The 18,716-nt window shown below is 33.8% G+C and overlaps 1 protein-coding gene across 3 annotated transcripts in view; it reads right to left on the bottom strand.

The window, feature by feature from the left end:
- LOC129906499 (fasciclin-3) overlaps positions 1-18,716 on the bottom strand; it is a 272,879-nt gene that overhangs the window by 20,845 nt on the left and 233,318 nt on the right. The window contains exon 5 of one of the 3 annotated variants that reach the window (XM_055982282.1): positions 14,133-14,500. The exons of the other annotated variants lie outside the window; for them this stretch is intronic. Within the exon in view, the coding sequence (XP_055838257.1) occupies positions 14,253-14,500 (248 nt within the window). The 3' untranslated portion in view covers positions 14,133-14,252. Of the gene's footprint in view, positions 1-14,132; positions 14,501-18,716 lie in introns of those variants that run through there. 3 annotated transcript variants of the gene reach the window in all.

Raw genomic sequence — 18,716 nt, 5'->3', positions numbered from 1 at the left:
GGAGTAACTGTAGGCGTTGCTCGGGAAACGGTCAACGATCTCTTGGGCCAGCAGGACAAGAGCACCGTCGTCGGAATTAGTTAGGTCGCCTGCTGACGACCAGCTGGCAGAAAAGGTAAAATTAGGTTTCACATTGGATAGTAGTGGGGACGATAGACGTCCATATTTAGGGGTAAATATTTATGGGATTAGGTTTTTGGGATTATTAGATTCTGGGGCATCGCGAACTATAATTTGTAGGGACGCTTGGAAGGTTTTAAAAGATTTAGATCTAAAATTAGATAAATCAAATATTAGGCAGGTTCAGTTAGCAGATGGTGCAGGAGTAGGAGTTTTGGGGGTTATAAATCTACCAATTGTTGTCGAGGGCAAGTCAGTTTTAATAGAGTGTTTGGTGATACCTACCCTACCGCATGCGATGATACTTGGTGCAGATTTTTGGGCACTGTCGGGAATAGTTCCGGATCTTCGTTCACGTATGTGGAGTTTTTCGAGTCAGGATATGGTGGCTTCGATAGAAACTACGTCTATCACAGAGGAGGCTGAGTTAGACGAGGATCAGAGGGGTAAACTAAATGGTTTAATTGAGGATTTGTTCAGAGATATGCCAGAAGGGCTGGGGGTGACAACAATGGTAGAGCACATTATTAGGACGTCGGCCGAACCTATAAAGCAAAGGTACTATCCCGTTTCACCTGCTTTGCAGGTACATATAGACAAGGCGTTGAAGGAGATGTTAGAAGAGGGTGTGATTGAGAAATCAAACAGTCCATGGGCTTCCCCAATAGTTTTAATTAAGAAGAAAGATGGAACTTATAGGTTTTGCGTCGACTATAGGAAACTTAATTCGGTCACTGAGCGTGATGCATATCCACTTCCGATCATTTCAGCAATTTTAGACAAGCTTAGGAACGCGAAATTTTTAACGTCGCTTGATATCAAGTCGGCTTATTGGCAGATTCCGATGTCGCAGGAATCTCGAAAGTTTACGGCCTTTACGGTACCGGGGAGGGGATTATTTCATTTTAAAAGAATGCCATTCGGGTTGCACAATGCACCAGCAACGTGGCAACGATTTATAGATAGTGTGTTGGGAGCTGAGTTAGAGCCATACGTTTTTGTGTATCTGGACGATATTATTATTGTTACGGATACATTCGAGAAGCATCTCGAAATTCTTAACGAAGTTTTTAGGAGATTACGGGAGGCAGGGCTTAAAGTAGGTAGGGAGAAATGCAACTTTTGTAGACCGTCTCTGAAATTTTTGGGATATGTAGTTGATCGTAACGGGTTACATGTTGATCCGGAAAAAGTGAATAGCATGATTAGGATACCTGCACCTAAAAACTCAAAAGAGGTTAGAAGTTTTGTAGGGACTGTTTCATGGTACAGACGTTTCGTACCAAATTTTGCAACACTTGTTAGGCCCTTAACAGATTTGCTGAAAAAGAACAAGAAGTTTTCATGGACACAAGAATGCGAAGATAGTTTTAGGAAAGCCAAAGAGTGCTTAGTTACTGCTCCCATTTTGACATGCCCGGATTTTAATCTTCCATTTGTTGTCCAAACCGACGCGTCCGACTACGGTATTGGGGCCGTACTCACACAGACTTTTGAGGAAGGGGAAAAAGTAATATGTTACTTAAGTAGGTCTTTGAACAGAAATGAAAGGAACTACTCCACTACAGAGAAGGAGTGCTTGGGAGTTTTGTGGGCAATTGAGAAGTTAAGGCCGTATATCGAAGGTGTTCGCTTTACTGTCATAACCGATCATTACTCATTAGTTTGGCTTAGTAATCTAAAGGATCCGCAGGGAAGGCTCGCTCGCTGGGCAGTTAGGCTTCAGCAGTTTGATTTTAAAATCGTTCATCGTAAGGGGAAAGATCATGTCGTTCCAGACATGTTGTCTCGCGGAGTTCCAGCAGTGGCTGGGATCTCAGAAGAGGATATAGACCCGTGGGTGAAGAGAATGATAGAATCCGTCGAATCGAATCCGTTAGGTTATCCAGCTTGGAGGGTAGAGAATGGCCGATTATATAAGTTTGTTAAATCAACTCATGTAGTAGTTCATGAGAACAATGATGAGTGGAAGTTAGTTGTGGGGAAAAGGGATAGGATTAATATTTTAAAAGAATGTCACGATAGTCCGTTAGCTGGACATATGGGGGTAAGGAAAACGTTCGCGAGAGTAGCAGCAAAATATTACTGGCCTAAGATGAGGTCAGATATAACTAAATATGTTAGGAAATGTAGTATATGTCAACAAGTGAAACCTATTAACGACAAGCCAGCCGGTCTTATGATGGAGAGAGTAGGAGCATCCGCTCCGTGGGAGATGATTAGTGTCGACTTAGTGGGCCCTCTGCCCAAGTCTAACAAAGGATTTATGTATATTCTCACAGTAGTAGATTATTTAACCAAATTTCCGTTATTGTTTCCTTTGAGGTCTGCCACGGCAAAGGCTGTGTGCAAGGAGTTAGAAGATGGGGTTTTTCTTTTGTTTGGAGTTCCGAAAGTTGTCATTTGCGACAATGGACCACAATTTAAGAGTAGGGAACTTAGGGCACTCTGTGAGGGATATTCGTCGAAGATAAGATTTACACCGCATTATCATCCTCAGGCAAATCCTGCGGAGAGGATCAATCAGATTATAAAAACAACGTTGAGGGCTTATGTTTCGGAAAATCATCGAATTTGGGATTCTCAACTTGCGAAAGTTGCTTGTGCCATCCGCACATCGCAGCATGAAGTTTTAGGAGTTACACCGTATTATGCTAATTTTGGAAGGGATATGTGTACAAGTGGGAGGGATGAAATAAGAATAAGTGATGGAGTTTTGGATAGGGATAGTAGTGAAAAATCAGTAGGGGACATAGGGGAAAAGTTTAGAAAACTAAGGGCCGATATCGCTGTTAAAATTCGAGCAGCATCAAAGAAATCAGCAGAAGCATATAATCTCAGGAGGAGAGATGTTCAATATCTTCCAAACGATATTGTATGGCGCAGGAACTTTGTTCTTTCGGACGCTGCCAATTATTATGCAGCAAAGTTGGCACCAAAATTTGTGGGCCCTTTTAGAATAAGGAAAAAACTATCTCCTTGGACCTATGTTCTCGAAGATGACACTGGAAAAGATCGTGGCACTTGGCACACAAAAGATCTGAAACCTTTTACTTCACTATCTGAAAATGATTAAGTCTAAGTCCCTTCTTAAAGTAGAGTAACGATAACGATAATTTTACTTTTTTTTATACTTAAATTTTTTTGTTTGGTTGAGAAGACTGCCATATTTGGCCTGATGAATTCCTTTCATTTGTTGTGTTGTTATCCAATTTCATCCGAAGGAAATGGCTAAATTTTTCTCAAAAATTAAGCTCATTACCAAGGAGGAAAGGGTGGGATTTGTTACGGTAAAATTTACCGCAACAATGACTGGTCTTTCTGTCCCTTTCATCCCGTTTGTTTTACAGGTGTTTCCTTCGATTTACTGAGAGAGACAAGGGCAGCCATGGGTCATCAGCCATTGGTAATCTCTTTCAGTAAATTTGTAGAAACAATAAACTTGATCTTAGCACCTAAATTGGATTGGTGTGCGAATCTACGAAGTGCACTCTGCTATTATACCGAGGGAGTGTGAAGTAGTAGAATCGGCCGACAGGTGGTTGAGCCTTAATTATGTAAATATGCCGACAGATGGTCGTGCCTTATCTTCAAAAATCGGCCCAGAGGGGGTCAAACCAAACACATAATTAAAACTGCAAAAGATGGCCTAACAAAAACTGGTTGATGCAGAAGACTGACCAAAAGATGGTCGACATAAAAGTATATTAGTATACGAGCAAAAGCACGGGTTACATTTGGTTCCCGATTGCTGAAGACACTCAAATTTGAGTATGGCCGAGGGCCCAACATACCTTTATATATTTTTGTAAAAGATGGAACGCTAAGGTTATTTTTCTATTCCCCCAAATCTAACAAAAGTCCACTGGTATTAATTTTAGAATCGCGGTGAAAAACAAGTGATTGTCAACTTTCCTACAAAAGAAAAAAATGAATGGGGTTGGGTGCCATCTTTGCCAAGTTTTTCTCATTAGTAATCCTGGTGGGGACAAATGCATTTTGTTAGCCGAAATTAGATTGTTTTAACTTTAATTCTTTTCTTTCTTTTTATCTTGAAAAAAAAATGGGGATGAATGGCTGAATGCGTTCATGGAATTCCCGCCACTGGAAACGATTCAGCTGCCGGCGAATTCCATGATGATAACGCAAAACCATGGGAGAACGAGAGTGCGAGTAGGTAGGACCGTTTGATTCCGACATGGGCGCTCTGCAGCCAATGAGCTGAGAGTTGCTGAATGACGTGATCGGAATCGGCTGTTCCGGATTGGCCGAAAGCACTGGGGGTAATGAGGGTCCCTACCCTAGTTTCGACTCTGGTGAGATGCTCAGGGGATACAGGGTAATTAAGTGCGAGGATGGGTTTTCTAGGGATTTCCTTAGTAAAAGTGTTGATGAGATCAGCACTAAATGGGATGGTTTGAAGCTCAAGCTTATCCCAGCTAAGGAGATTCCTAAACAACCACTGGCTCGCATTTGGCTGCCCCTCATGTGTATCAAGCCAAGTGGAACGGAGCTGATCCGCAGTCTTCAGAGGTTAAACCCGCTGATTCCGATGCATGACTGGGCAGTCATTTAGACTGAAGAGCCGCAAAAGAACAGCGCGTCTTACCTTCTGAGGATCTGCGAGGTTAGTCGTGGGGCTCTCGAAAAAGCCGACTTTAAACTCCGTTTTGGCATTAGGAATGCCAAAATAAAGATTCTGCAAAGTCAGGAAGCGGACCCTAACCTAGTTGAGGATATCGTCGAGGATGACGATACCCCCAAAGAGGCAGGGTTCTCCGGCAAGAGGCTGGTAACTGACGATGCAGAATCCGATATAAACTAAAAACATGCTGCACGTCGTTCAGGTTAATCTGAAGCACTCTAAATGTGCTTCAGATAACCTGAGAGTTTTTCTAAGGGAGGAAAACTTTGATGTGGGCATCATACAAGAGCCCTGGATTAATGGCCTCCGAGTGAGAGGTCTCCAAGACAGCCAATATGACCTTTTTTACAAGCCCGTCAGTTCGAGCCAAGGTAAGCCAAGAACATGTATTTTAGCTAAAAAACACTTAAAAGCTTTTTTGTGTCCCAATCTTAGCACCTCTGATTTGACCGTTGTCAAATTAGAGGGTTCAAATACTGATGGACTACTTTTGGCATCTGCGTACATGGCACATGACCAGCAGTCACCGCCGGAGGAAGTACGTAGGCTGACAACTCAAGCCAGTACAATGAAGACAAGCCTACTCATCGGGTGTGACGCAAATGCACGTCATACTCTTTGGGGTAGTTCTGAGATCAATGAACGAGGTGAGTCTTTATTTGATTATATCATTGAAAATAACCTAACTCTTTGCAATAGAGGTACTACTCCAACATTCACGTTTCTTAGTTCAAGGAACTATGAAGGATGGGAGGATGTACTAGACATCACTATTACAAATAGCAACTTCAATTTGCAGGTTGAAAATTGGAGAGTATCCCCTTTAAAATCCTTTTCAGACCATAGTTGGATTCTGTTCCAACTTAAGTTTGAAACCAAAATCCCACCCCCTTATAGAAATCCCAAAAGAACTGACTGGAAGAATTTCGGTCAAGTTTTTAGTGCAAAGTTACGCAATATACCCAATATAAATACAGATTCGGTGGATGAGCTCGAATCAAAGGTAATGACCTTTGAACGAGCAATGATCACTGCCTTTAAAGTCTCTTGTCCGGTGAGACATAGTAGCAAAATATTTCCCCCTTGGTGGAACGAAGACCTGTCTAATCTGAGGAAAATGACTAGAACAATCTTCAACATCTGCCATAAACACAAATTCTATGAACCCTATAAAGATTGCTTAAGAGTCTACAAGCGTAGCATAGCATCAGCCAAAAAGGAAAGCTGGGAGGAATACTGTCACTCCATAGAAGATATTAAGGATTCTGCCAGGCTTAGCAAGGTTTTATCGAGGGAACACTCAAATCCCTCGTTTCTTAAAAAGTCTGACGGATCCTGGACAATATCTCCAGCTGAATCCTTAGAATTATTAATGACTACTCATTTTCCGGGGTGCGTTGATAGCACCTCTGAAGTGAACATAAATCCCACTTTGCTATCAGTTACGACTGAGCAAGTAAACCTCCTGATAACAAAAGAAAATATAGCTTGGGCTATTAACACTTTCTCTCCGTACAAATCCCCAGGCCCTGATGGTATTCTGCCCATTATGCTGCAAAATCAGCAAGAGATAGCAGTTCCATGGCTTGAAAAAATCTTTAAAGGCTGCCTTCTTCTTAATCATGTGCCCAAGTCTTGGAGACAAGTTAGCGTGGTTTTCATACCCAAAGTGGGCAAAAGAGGACATGAATCCGCGAAGGATTTCCGGCCAATAAGTTTAACATCTTTCTTACTTAAATCCTTAGAACGAATCTTAGAAACTCATATTAGAGACATTTTTAAAAGATGTCCTCTAGCCAGTTCGCAGCACGCTTATATGAGGGGCAAATCTACGGAAACAGCCCTCCATGAAGTCGTTCGAACAATTGAGAACTCGTTACACTTTAAAGAATATACCCTAGCTACCTTCTTGGATGTAGAGGGAGCTTTTAACAATGTCCTAACCGAATCTATTCTCGAAGCCCTAGTGACTTTTGAAGTAGAAGACTATATCAGAAGTTGGATTATTTCAATGCTAAAAGAGAGAAGAATTCAAGCAAGCTTAGGAAATTCTAACTGTTTTAAATGCGTTAATAGGGGTACGCCTCAGGGTGGCGTTCTTTCCCCACTGTTATGGCTCCTTGTCATGAACAATATCCTCGTGAAGCTTGAGAGAAGTGGAGTGAAGGCAGTGGCATATGCGGATGATCTGGTTGTACTTGTATCAGGAAAGTTTTTACCTGTGATCAGTGAAATGACTGACACGGCTTTGAGAAAAGTTAGCAACTGGGCTACAAGCTGTGGCCTAGGAGTTAATCAAAGTAAAACGGAACTGATGCTTTTTACAACTAAAACCAAAATCCCTGTCTTCCCTCTACCTCAGCTCAACGGCCAAATCTTATCACTTTCTTCTAGCGCCAAATATTTAGGTGTAATTTTGGACACTAAACTGAGCTGGAAGCTTAATATAGAAGAGCGGGTTAGAAAAGCGAGCATTGCTTTCTATGCCTGCAGTAAAACCTTTGGGAAAAAATGGGGTCTTAAATCAAAAATGATTCTATGGACTTACACAGCGGTTGTACGACCCATTCTTACCTACGGCGCCATTGTTTGGTGGCCTGCACTCAGTAAAGCTTATAACATCAACAAACTTAAGAAAATCCAGAGAACAGCAAGCGTAGGGACGACTGGAGCCCTCCGGTCGTGCCCCACGGAGGCTCTAAACGTTCTCTTGCACCTCTTACCCATAGACCTTCATATCAAATACCAGGTCTCTTGTAGCGTTTTAAGGCTAAAAGAAACAGGTAGTTGGAAGGCAAAATCTTTTGGTCACAGTGACACAACAAATTTAATACCATCGGATATGCTTCTGACACCCACGGACTACTGCACCCCTATTTTGAATACTGTAATGAATTGCAAGGTCAGCTTCCCGTCGAGATCAGACTGGGAAGAGGGCATTGTGACGAGAGGCTTCGACACCTGCATTTTCACTGATGGCTCAAAAATGGACTGTGGGGTCGGTTCGGGTGTCTACTATGAATCCCTCAATATCTCAAAATCCTTTCGACTACCAAACTTTGCAAGTGTATTCCAAGCGGAATTGCTGGCAATTAAAGAAGCTTGCAAATTACTTAGAGTATATCCAAATCAAAACCAAAATATAGCTATACTAACAGATAGTCAGGCAGCTATAAAAGCAATTGCTTCGGTCACGACATCCTCCAAATTGGTTCAGCAGTGCAGAGAGGAACTCTCATTGCTGAGTGAAAGCCTCACAATCACTCTCATCTGGATCCCAGGTCACAGTGGTTTTGAAGGCAATGAAAAGGCGGATGAACTGGCCAGGCAAGGATCAGCCCTTCATGAGTCACTAGCAGAAATAGTCAACATTCCCATAGGAGTCATGAAGGGCGATATCTTCTTAAAATACCTAACAAAAGCTAACAATAGGTGGCACAACTTGACTAGCTGCGTCATATCCAGAAAAATCTGGCCCACCTATAATAAATCCAAAACATATGACCTAATCTCTAGACCCAGAAAAGATATTAGCAGAATCGTTGCGGTGTGTACAGGACATTGGCCGATAGGGGAACATGCAGCAAAGTTGGGTATACCGCACAATACCTACTGTCGCAGCTGCTTGGACCAGCAAGAAAAAGAAACGGTCTACCATTTCCTATGTCAATGTCCCGCCCTTGCTAGGAATAGAGCACTCTCTCTGGGGAGCGAATTCTTTAATGTCATAGATAACATCTCAGAATCAAAGATCAAAGACTTGATCTCGTTCCTAAATGCAACAAAGTGGATTTAGGACTGCCTAACACTTGTTTTTCCCTTTTTTAAAAACCAATTAAAAAATGTATTTCAAATAAATCCAATTATCACTCACAGGTTTCATAAGTTTTGGTATCAAAACGGCGCATCCTGCGCTAATTGGGTCAATCAAACATGGTTTGCCTTGACCGCCATCTCTACCTACCTACCATGAGAGCGAAAAAGGATCGCCCAGGAAGAAAAATTTCTGGCGTTGACTTTTAAACTGGCAAGCTCAGAAGAAAGATTAAAATTGGAAAATTGTAAAAAAAAAAGATAATAGTTAGAAAAATTTTAAAGTGGTAAAGAATTTAATTTCGGCAGTATAGTTTCGTTAAATAGTGTTCGAAAATAAAAATTTTAGTGGTTGTTAAAATTAATATTTTTGAAAAAGAAAAATTAGGAGGAGAATTGGCAGAGTGGTCAAGGGTGAAATTGGGGTTGGAAATTGGAAAACAATAGGATCGTTGGCAATCCAGAAAAAAAAAGATAAGTAGTTTTTTTTATATTTTTCATTGGTTTTATAATTCGTTTTATCTTGGTGAATTTTGAATAACCTTTTGCTTAAAAATCCGTTGGCTTTTGTTCCGGTTTATTTTCCCGAAATTGCGGGACACGCGACCCAGTTAGTTTCAATTTTTAACAGTTCGAAAAACTGAACTTAGCGTTCCATTTTAATAATCTAAAACTCTTTGTTTAATTGGTCGAAAAGATTTTGGGTTTTTGCCCTACTTAATTGCAAGGTTTCCCAAACAAATAAAAGCTTTCAAATCTCCACTAGAGAAAGTAAATTCGTTCTTTTTATTTTTAATTTTCCATCGTCGTTTTTCGCTCCAAAAGGTTTGTAATTTCCTTTCCAAAAAAAAATTGCTGGCGCCCTTTTCATTTTTAAATTTCAGCTTGCGACGCCCCTGGTGAAAGTAAGTTGGAATTCAAAAATTTTATTATTACCTTTTATTTTATTTTAATTCTCTCATTAAATTATAATCATCAAATCATAATATTCGCTGAACCCATCCCTTGCTGATTTAGCCGTGGTGGCAGCATATAAATTTGCTGTGTGTGTTACACTTTTTTTTGTTGCTTTGAATTCGCTGAACAAATTCAGCTCATAGTCATCATACCGTCGTCGTCGTCATCGTCATCGCCATCAAAGTTGTCAGTCGCGATTTTAAAATTTACTTTAATAAAAATAATAATTGTAGTCGGAAAAAGTGTAACATCACTTCGGATTGAAAAACTGAAAATCTCTTTTTTTTAAGAAATACAATTTTGATAGCTTTTTTAAGTCCCCTTTTTTGTAGAGATTATTTAAGATTATTAACATTATTTTTAGAAAAAAACATTTTTTTTTTTTTAATGAAAGCACATTAAATTAACAGCTTCATTAAAACTAGAGGAATGTAAAAATAAGTCAGGATTACGAATCACCATCAATCGGGAATTTATGTTGATTGCGCGCTAAATTTTGGTGGAACAAATTGATCCTTGTAGCATTTGAAAAAGGAAAGAACATTATCTTCTTGTGGACATGAGATTTTTTTAGATTTTTGACATAAGATATAGAATATCCAAACAAAGACAGAAACAAAAAAAATTAGCCTATTAGCACTGATTCCAAAATTGTACCAGGATGTTTTTAGTGGATATCCCAAAATTTCCCCTTTTTTCAAAAAATACCAATTTTTCAGAGATATGAATGTTTTTTTCATTGCATTTTTTTTAATCCAAATAATAATGGATATGAAAACCTTCATGCAAAATTTGGTTCCTCTAATATAACTTTTAAGGGTTTTTCGGCAGTAAGTTTGCAACTGTTATAATAATATGAGTTGACAGATTGTCTTGATTTTAGATTTTTTGGAATCAGCATAAAAAAATACATTGAAATCATGTATCATATGTGTATATAATAGCATATCCTATTTTTGCTAATTTTGAAAATCTCCATTTCGCGATTTGACCTTGAAATCGCGACAAGCGGACATGAGATTTTTCTAGACTTTTGAGTTTTGAGATATGTTATAGAATGGCAAAAGGAAGATATTGAGCAAAAAAAATTCCTATTAACATTCATTCCGAGATTTACCCCTTTTTCTCCTTATTTGACTGTATTAATAGTGAAAATAATAATACACTGAAACTACTGCTGATTGAATCGTTACAATTTGTTGCAAATACTTGTTTCCAAGAGACGTTTTCTTTTTTTTGAACGAATACCTTCCATCTTATATTTTCGAGCTATTGTATTATTTTCGAAAGTAGTACTAAAATGTTTGTTTAGTCTCATCACCATGTCAGAGTCGAACAATCAGGCTGGATTTTAATTTTTTTCGCAGGGTTGTCACATTATGACCGTTCATAAACTTAATTGAGACCAAAGGCACACAAGATACAAAAAATGAAGCAGTAGACACTACTATTTCACTGCTCGCAGCTCTATATGGTAAGTAAAAAATATTCTTTTTAACAGATTTTGTTTACTGATTTAAAAAACACGTATACGCCCCAGTGAACAAATGTGTTATATATAATATTTAAAGGAAGGTGTTATTAAATTTTTGGTGCAATATGGAGTTAATGTGACCTCACTGATTTAAGATTGACATATAGAGGGCTTAAAGCTGAAGCGAATCATGTAAAAAAAAAGTAAATTCGGAGATATAACGAGTTAAAGAAACTACTTTTATGCAATAATCAATTTTAGCTTTAAAATTAGAGCTCCTATTATAAACATTATTATTTGTTCAAGTGAATTTCTTTCTTTTAAAAAAGAAGAAACTTATCTATGAGAAACATGTGATTGTTTTTGGTGCAATTTGTGTGAAAAGGATCATTGAATCGATGACAGGTTTTTTATTCCAATTTTTTAAATTTGTTTTGTGGATTTTGAGTTATACATAATTATGTTTTTAGATTTCGATACAAGAAAAAAATATTGTTCAGAAAATAGATTAAGTAGGTACTTGTCTGTAGACTTTTCCTAAAACAGTATTATTACACTAGTTTACAAAAATATAAAAATTTTTTGGACACCAAGTGTAGTTATACATCGTATAGGTTTGAGCCCAGAAGACTCGAAAATATTATCTAAACAAAATTTTATCTATATAAATATGATTTTTCAAAGTTTTTTGTTGTTGTTTTTTCCAGCCTACTTAGTACTCGGGCTATATCTTGAGTAATTATAAACGAATAATCTGAACAGAAAAGCCGGCGACTGAAAGCTGAGTAAATAAGCAACAAACGCTAGAACAATTTGTCTTGGTCACTCCAGTTGTTTAAGTGCAATGTATTAAAACATTTAAAAAAAATCGAGTTTTTAAAGAAAATTTCTGCAAAAAAACTTTATTACTGCAAGAAAAAATCAAAATCTATCGAATCCTCATAGTTTTAAATTTTTTATGTAATAGCACATTTTCTGGCAAAGATAAAAACATAATTTTCTTCAAAATCTATGGATAAATTATAAAGATATCACCATTTTTGTAACGATCAATATTTTTGACTTTTTCTGTTACTTTTTGAGTTTTTGTCTCTACATAACTTGAAAAGCAAGCCGAATTTGAAAATTTTTATTCAGTCATTTTTTTGTAGATAATTGAATTTGCTATCGATGTGTATCCTTTTGAAAAAAAATTAGAATTAAAATATTGTAAAAAACTTAAGAAAAACTATTCATAAAAGGAAAAAAAAAAAAGAAATTTTTGATGTTTTTACTAAATGGTCTATTTTTATCATTTGAGCATTTATAGATATTGAACATGTAAAGGAGAAAAGAAGATACTTTATCTTTTAACATAATGGTCACCAAAATTGAATACGGCTAAAATTGGATTAAATATAGACTTTCAAAAACTACTGTTTTTGGTTTTTTTTGAACCATTTTTCTTCAAAGTTTTCCATTTCCATTTTCTAAACGATTTTAAAATTTAAAAATCATCATTATTATTTTTTTAATATAAAACATATTTATTTCACATTATAACCTTAATTATCTTTACAATTTGTAAACCTAACTAATTGAACAAAATATAAAAATAAAAAAAAACTACATAAAATATAATATTAAAAATTTTTGTGCATTTGAATTTTTCAGCAAAAACATTAATGTATCATTTAATTTATATTTATATTTAAAATTCCATGCAATTTAATTTTTTTTATTTTTTAAATATTTATTAAAAAATAAAGGCAGAGATTTTAATAAAATTTATATAAGTAGATATTATAGCTTAACTAGGTTTTTTTTATTTTATGTAAGTTTATTAAAAGTTAAAGGAATAATTTTTACAAAATTTTCTTTAACTTTTTTTGTTTGTTTATTTTAAATTTATTTATACAAAAATTCTTAAATTCTATACAAAATCTACTTAAATATTAGTGAAAAATAATAAAAAGAAAAAATTAAAATATTTATATATATTATAAAATTTTTCAAAAGGTAATAGTAAATATTATATTGAGATTTAAGTATAAAATTTAAAGTTGTATATTAATTTTTTAATTATTAATTGTAAAAATTAATTAGTATTTTAATAAATTACACACTATAAATATCCTTATTATTTTTCAATTCGAGATATAGTATTCGAGATAGATTTTATTTTTTTTTTATATAATTTGTATATAGCCTGAATATATTTTATTTTTGATTCTAAAAATTTTGTTTTTTTATATTTTTTATTTCATTAATCTTAAATAATATTATTTTTTTGTATAATTATAAAAGTTTTATATTAAAAAAAATATTACAAAAGGACGGTAAACTGTTTGCAGGAATGCTGCTTTTCTTTTGAACTTAATCTAAAGTTTTGTTTGTTTTTATGAAACTTTCTTGAATGTGTTTTTTTTTATTATTTTTAAGTGAATGTTTTTCGTGATTGAATAAATTGAATGGTATTGAGTGAATAGTCTGCAGTTGCAATAAGGGATTTTTTCTGTGGTGAATGGCAGTAAATTGGAGTATTTAAGAATTATTTAACAAAATACTGTTTAAAGAACTCCTTATCTTCTGATAGAAAAGGCATATTTTTATTGATTGATAATTTTACAGAAAGGACATAAAAATCCTATATTTTGATAAGGATGTCTTCTCAAAGAAATTCTTTCAATTTCAGGATCAAAAGAATGAAAAGCAAATTGGTTCTTCTTTTACCACAACTGCATTTTCTTCACTCACTGTTTCCCATTTGGGATTCATACAAAAATACAAAGGAAAAGAAAAATGATTTACTGGATGTTTTATGAGATTCTTCTGTTACAGCATAAAAATATAAAAAAAAAAAAATAAAAAAAAAAATTGTGACAGATTACAAAATATTAAAGTACAGATTGTGCGTGTATAACACTAAAAAGAACAGACAAAATACGAGTATAAAAAAAAAACAATAAACTTTACAGCATTCACAACACATGATCCGTTCGAAAAGATATTTTATCTGCATTCATTCTTATATTTTTTATAGATTTGATTTTATTTTTATATGAATTATGAAGAAGAAAAAAAAATAACAGTAAAAAAAATGAGATATTTGTCATCTTTAAGAATTCTTAAATTTAAATTTTGAACCAAGAAGAATAAAATAAATTTAATAAAAATAAAAAAAAAAAGTTTTTTTTTTGTTTGTCAAAGAATGTCCTGCGAAATTGGCACAATGAAACAATCTTTTGTTACACAAAAACCCCTTTAAACGGGTGTATTGGATTTCAAATCGCTGCCGCCATTATGATGTCCATTAGTGTTTTTAACATTTTTCAAATCTGCCTTCTTTTGTGCTTCCAGCTTGTCGGTGACAGGTGGGGTAACTTCTTCGGATTGTGGTGTTGTATCGATGTGTTGGTCACCTTCGAAATCACGTCCTTCGAAATCATCATTGTGATGTGGATTGATTTGGGCTTCAGAATCTGGTCCAATGTCAGTGTTCAATGTTGCTCCTGTAACAACAACAACAAGAACTAATTTTAGAACGAATGTTTGGAGGAAGTAGGTTTTTTATTTTATTTAATTTTTTTTTTAATAAATGTTGGGATTTGTAGGTTGAATTTTTTTTTAATGCATATTTAAGAAAATTTATAAGAAAAGTTTATATATAATTTAAATTTCAGATAGATTTGCAGCAATGCACATTGTATTTTCCAACTTTGAATTATTTTTAGCTCTTGTCGTTGTTGTTAATAAGGAGAAACATTGTAAAAATAATGTATTGTTACAAAATTTCTTCAAAATTTGTTTGTTTTGTGTAAAATTGTACATTTTTTTTTTGTGTAAAATTTAAGTGTATTTATTTAATAAAAATTTTAATGATTAAAAAAACACAAGAGGACAAACAACATAATATTGAAAATAAAACATGCATTGTGATTTTTGTTTAAAGAGTAGGTAGATATTTTTTTTCAATGGTTTTAAATAATTTAGAAATAAAAAAAAAATTGTGTTTGAAGTGTGCAAAAATGTTTTTGTATACAAAATATCATCATAAATTTAATTAATTCTTACTTTTTTTTGTCAATGTTCAAATTGTTGTGTGAATCTTTTTTTTTTTTAAGAACTGGAGAATATAATATTGATCAGAGATATTCTTCTGAAATTTCAATAAGAGGTCTAAAAACTGAGGTTTTCAACGATTTGTGGCAAAATTTCTTATAAAAAAAAATATTTATAAAAGTTGTAGATAACTAAAAGATCTATAAGTTTAACTTGTTCATTTTTTTTAAATGACTCAAACATTATTGAGAAAAAGGTCAAAAGGTAGGTAGTTTTTTTTTAAATTTGTATCTCTAACAAAAAAGAACGTTTTTTTTTATTTCAAAAAAATCGAAAATCAGTTTTTTATTAAAAAATCATGTTAGTGACGAAAATTTCTAGCATTTTCAATTTTCATCCGATTTTTGTGCTTTTATTTAGTAAAAAAAAAAACATTCTGACTTTTTTGGCAATGTGAAAAATATGTTGTTTGAACTCCAACATATTATTTTTATATTCATTCCTAAGAAAAAAAAAATTATCTTTTGCACCACTTTTCTAAATATTTTTGAAGTTATGTTAAAAAAAATTATATAAATAAAAGTTTTAGATCTTTCATTCATAACTTTTTTTTCCATAAGAGGGTTACTTTGGCCAGAAATTTATATAAAATCCATTTTTTTCACACATGCACTCAAGACTTTCAAGCATATGCTACGATTTAATAGATTTTTCAACTTGTCTAATACATAATCCTAAATTTTCTCATCACTCATTTTTTCGAAAAACTTTTAACTTTTGGGTTTTGGCCTTTGTTTACTTTTCAATTTTATTTTTATTGATATGAATTATCCTTAAATAAAATGTATTCACTTTTGCTTTTCCCTGTCAATCGATAATGAAGTATAGATTTGGGTAAACTGTTACGATTCTGTAAGGACACAACTGCCTATAGCGATCGTATTGGTATTTTATTCGCAGATTGAAATTATTTTCAAAACTTTTGAACATGCAATATGCTAAATTATTATACACGTGTAATTTTCCAACAAATTTTTTTTCAAGAAAAACATCATAATATAACGAAAAAAATAGGAAACAATTTTTTTCTTATTCGCATATTACTTGAAAAGTAAGTTCTGGGTTAGGATTCGAACCCAGGCCTCGAACTTCATCCCACTATAAATTTAGTAAATGTATACAATACAAAAATTGAAAAACGCTTAATTTACATAGTAACAAACAATTCATAATGTTTTTCAAAGTTCAGTGACTTTAAATGAGCAAAATCGTCTTATATCTCGTTGATTTTCTAAGAAAAAGTCAACAATATTAAGTTTTTTTTTTGTTCAAAAAAAGAGGTTGTCTGTAAAGCCGGTTTACGGACAATGATTTTACGTGATAACGTCGTTTAAAAACAGGTTGTTTGCTTTTGTTTCAAATGAGTCAATTGAAGCGTTTTTTTATTTCAAACAATCATTTTATTTTCTCACGCTATTGAATCAATTTTTTCAATGACAGCCTATACAAAATTTTATATCATATGAAAGCTCATTATTTTACCTTTCAAATGACGTTTCAATCTTATTTCTGCGAAGCCTAGAAAAAAAGTTAGAATTTTTTAAAGCCAACCATGTCTACATTTCAAACTGAGAATACGGTACTTCCCGCACTGCTGGCTGTTCATGATGAACAGATCTCCAGAGGTGTTTCGAGGTATTTTACAAGTTTTTTAATTTAACATTGTGTAGCTTGTAGTGAATGTACAGTTATGTGTGATATATCAAATGAAAGGTAATATTATCAGGATGCTCAATAAAGTTAAATCAAATTTGTATTTGCTCTAGATCAAAAGATATAACCTGTTGAAAAATAGAACTTTATTTTACCGTTATCTCAAAACTGTGACAACAAAATTGAAAATCATTTATTACTTGGTTTTGAAATTTTAAGAATTTTTTTCAAATCCATTGTCAGTTTTGTAATAAATTTATCTATCGATTAAAAAAAAATTCAACTCTATACATTGTCGCGTTTAGAAAATAGCCAATTTTTTGCAGTTTTATTTTACCCCTATGTACCCTATTAAAAGATGAAATTTTTTAAATCCTTCAATTTTATTAAATTTCAGATTATTAAGAAGATTTTTGTTGCTCTAATAGTTTATTTCTAATTGAAATTTTTGCCGCACTGCGAAAGTGCGAGAGTGGAACGGGAGAAAATGGCGTCACTTTTTTGTGGTGGCTGCCATGGTTCATCGATTTATAAGACGTTATCACGTCAAAAAAATATTTTGATTCTAATTATTTTTAATTTTCTAACTTTTTCGCACTAACGCAAATCAAAAGTATAAAAAGTCTCAATGCAAAAGTGGATGAATTAAGTCTCGCTATTGACAATAAATTTAGCTGCAAAGGCAATGTTTGCCGGAGGATGTAATACAAAAATTGATTACTAAAATGAACTCGATTTTTTAAAAAATCCTTATTTCAATTTTGTGTGAAAAAGTTGTATTGCGGGTATCCTTACTCGATTTCAAATATTTTTTTTGAGATCATACTGATGCATTTAACAAATAACCTTTTTAAAAACTGAAATTTGGACTACCAGAGTATAAATCGGATATTCATATAAATGCATTTTTGAATTCAATTTAAGAAATGCCTTCTTTTCAGAATTTCAAATACACAATTTCAGTGTATTAAAACTTCACAGCTTTTGCACAAGGTGTAACTAGTTTTGCTTTTAAATTAAAACCTAAAATCTATGCCTACTTAGACTAACTTGGCTAATTATTGTAAGTTCAAACAAGTTGAACAAAATTTTTGTTTACTTTTTCAAAAAGTTTAAATCATGAAATTTCAAGAAATACTTTTTTCCTTATTAAGGAGCACATACTAATATACACTTAATGCCTATATGTAGGAACTTAAATTGTCCTTCGTCATGCTGCGGCTGCTGCTGTGCCTGTGCCTCTGTTGCCAAAGAACTTCCATTTTATACTTAACGCTAATTCTCATTAAACTTTCTATTTTAAAAATTCTTTTCCTTTTCTCCTTCATTTTCATATCGAAGCTTTACTTTACTTTGGTTTGAATTTTGGTTTGGGCTTCTTTTTAAACACTTTCTCTTGAAAATAAATTTTTAATTGGATTACAAGGACGAAATGCAATCGAGAAGACCGACTTCCTTCGTCTTTTCTACAATTTTTTTTTCCTCTCTCTCACTTTCTATCTTTCAATATGAAAAAGAGGAACTTTTAAATTAAATTCTAATAGGATTAAGTAAAACATAATTTAAACATTTTTAATCCTACACAGAAGGAATTACACCGAACAGCTGTTCCTTTAGATTTGAGATTACAACAAAAAAAAAAAAAATCAGTAGGAGAGGGTGTTTCCATAGTCATCGTTCGAATTCGAAGATTCGAACATTTCGATACTGAAAAGGAAATCGCCGAAGTTTATTTTCCTTTTCTGGTTTTACTTGCGGTAATTTTTAATGATATCTGATGTCACATTTGCATGTGAACTTTCTCTTCTTCTTCTTTTGCTCCTTTTTTGGAAGAATAATGCTGAATCAAGAAAATATAAATCACTCCCATGTGACATTTGTGTAGAGCTTTGCGTAAGATTCATATATATTTTATTGTGCTGAACCTGACTATGAGTTGTGACAAAAGTAATT

This window comes from Episyrphus balteatus, chromosome 1, assembly GCF_945859705.1.
Source record: "Episyrphus balteatus chromosome 1, idEpiBalt1.1, whole genome shotgun sequence".
Lineage (NCBI taxonomy): Eukaryota > Metazoa > Arthropoda > Insecta > Diptera > Syrphidae > Episyrphus > Episyrphus balteatus.
Note: the sequence above shows the minus strand (reverse complement) of the source record. Positions and strands in the feature narration are given on the sequence as shown.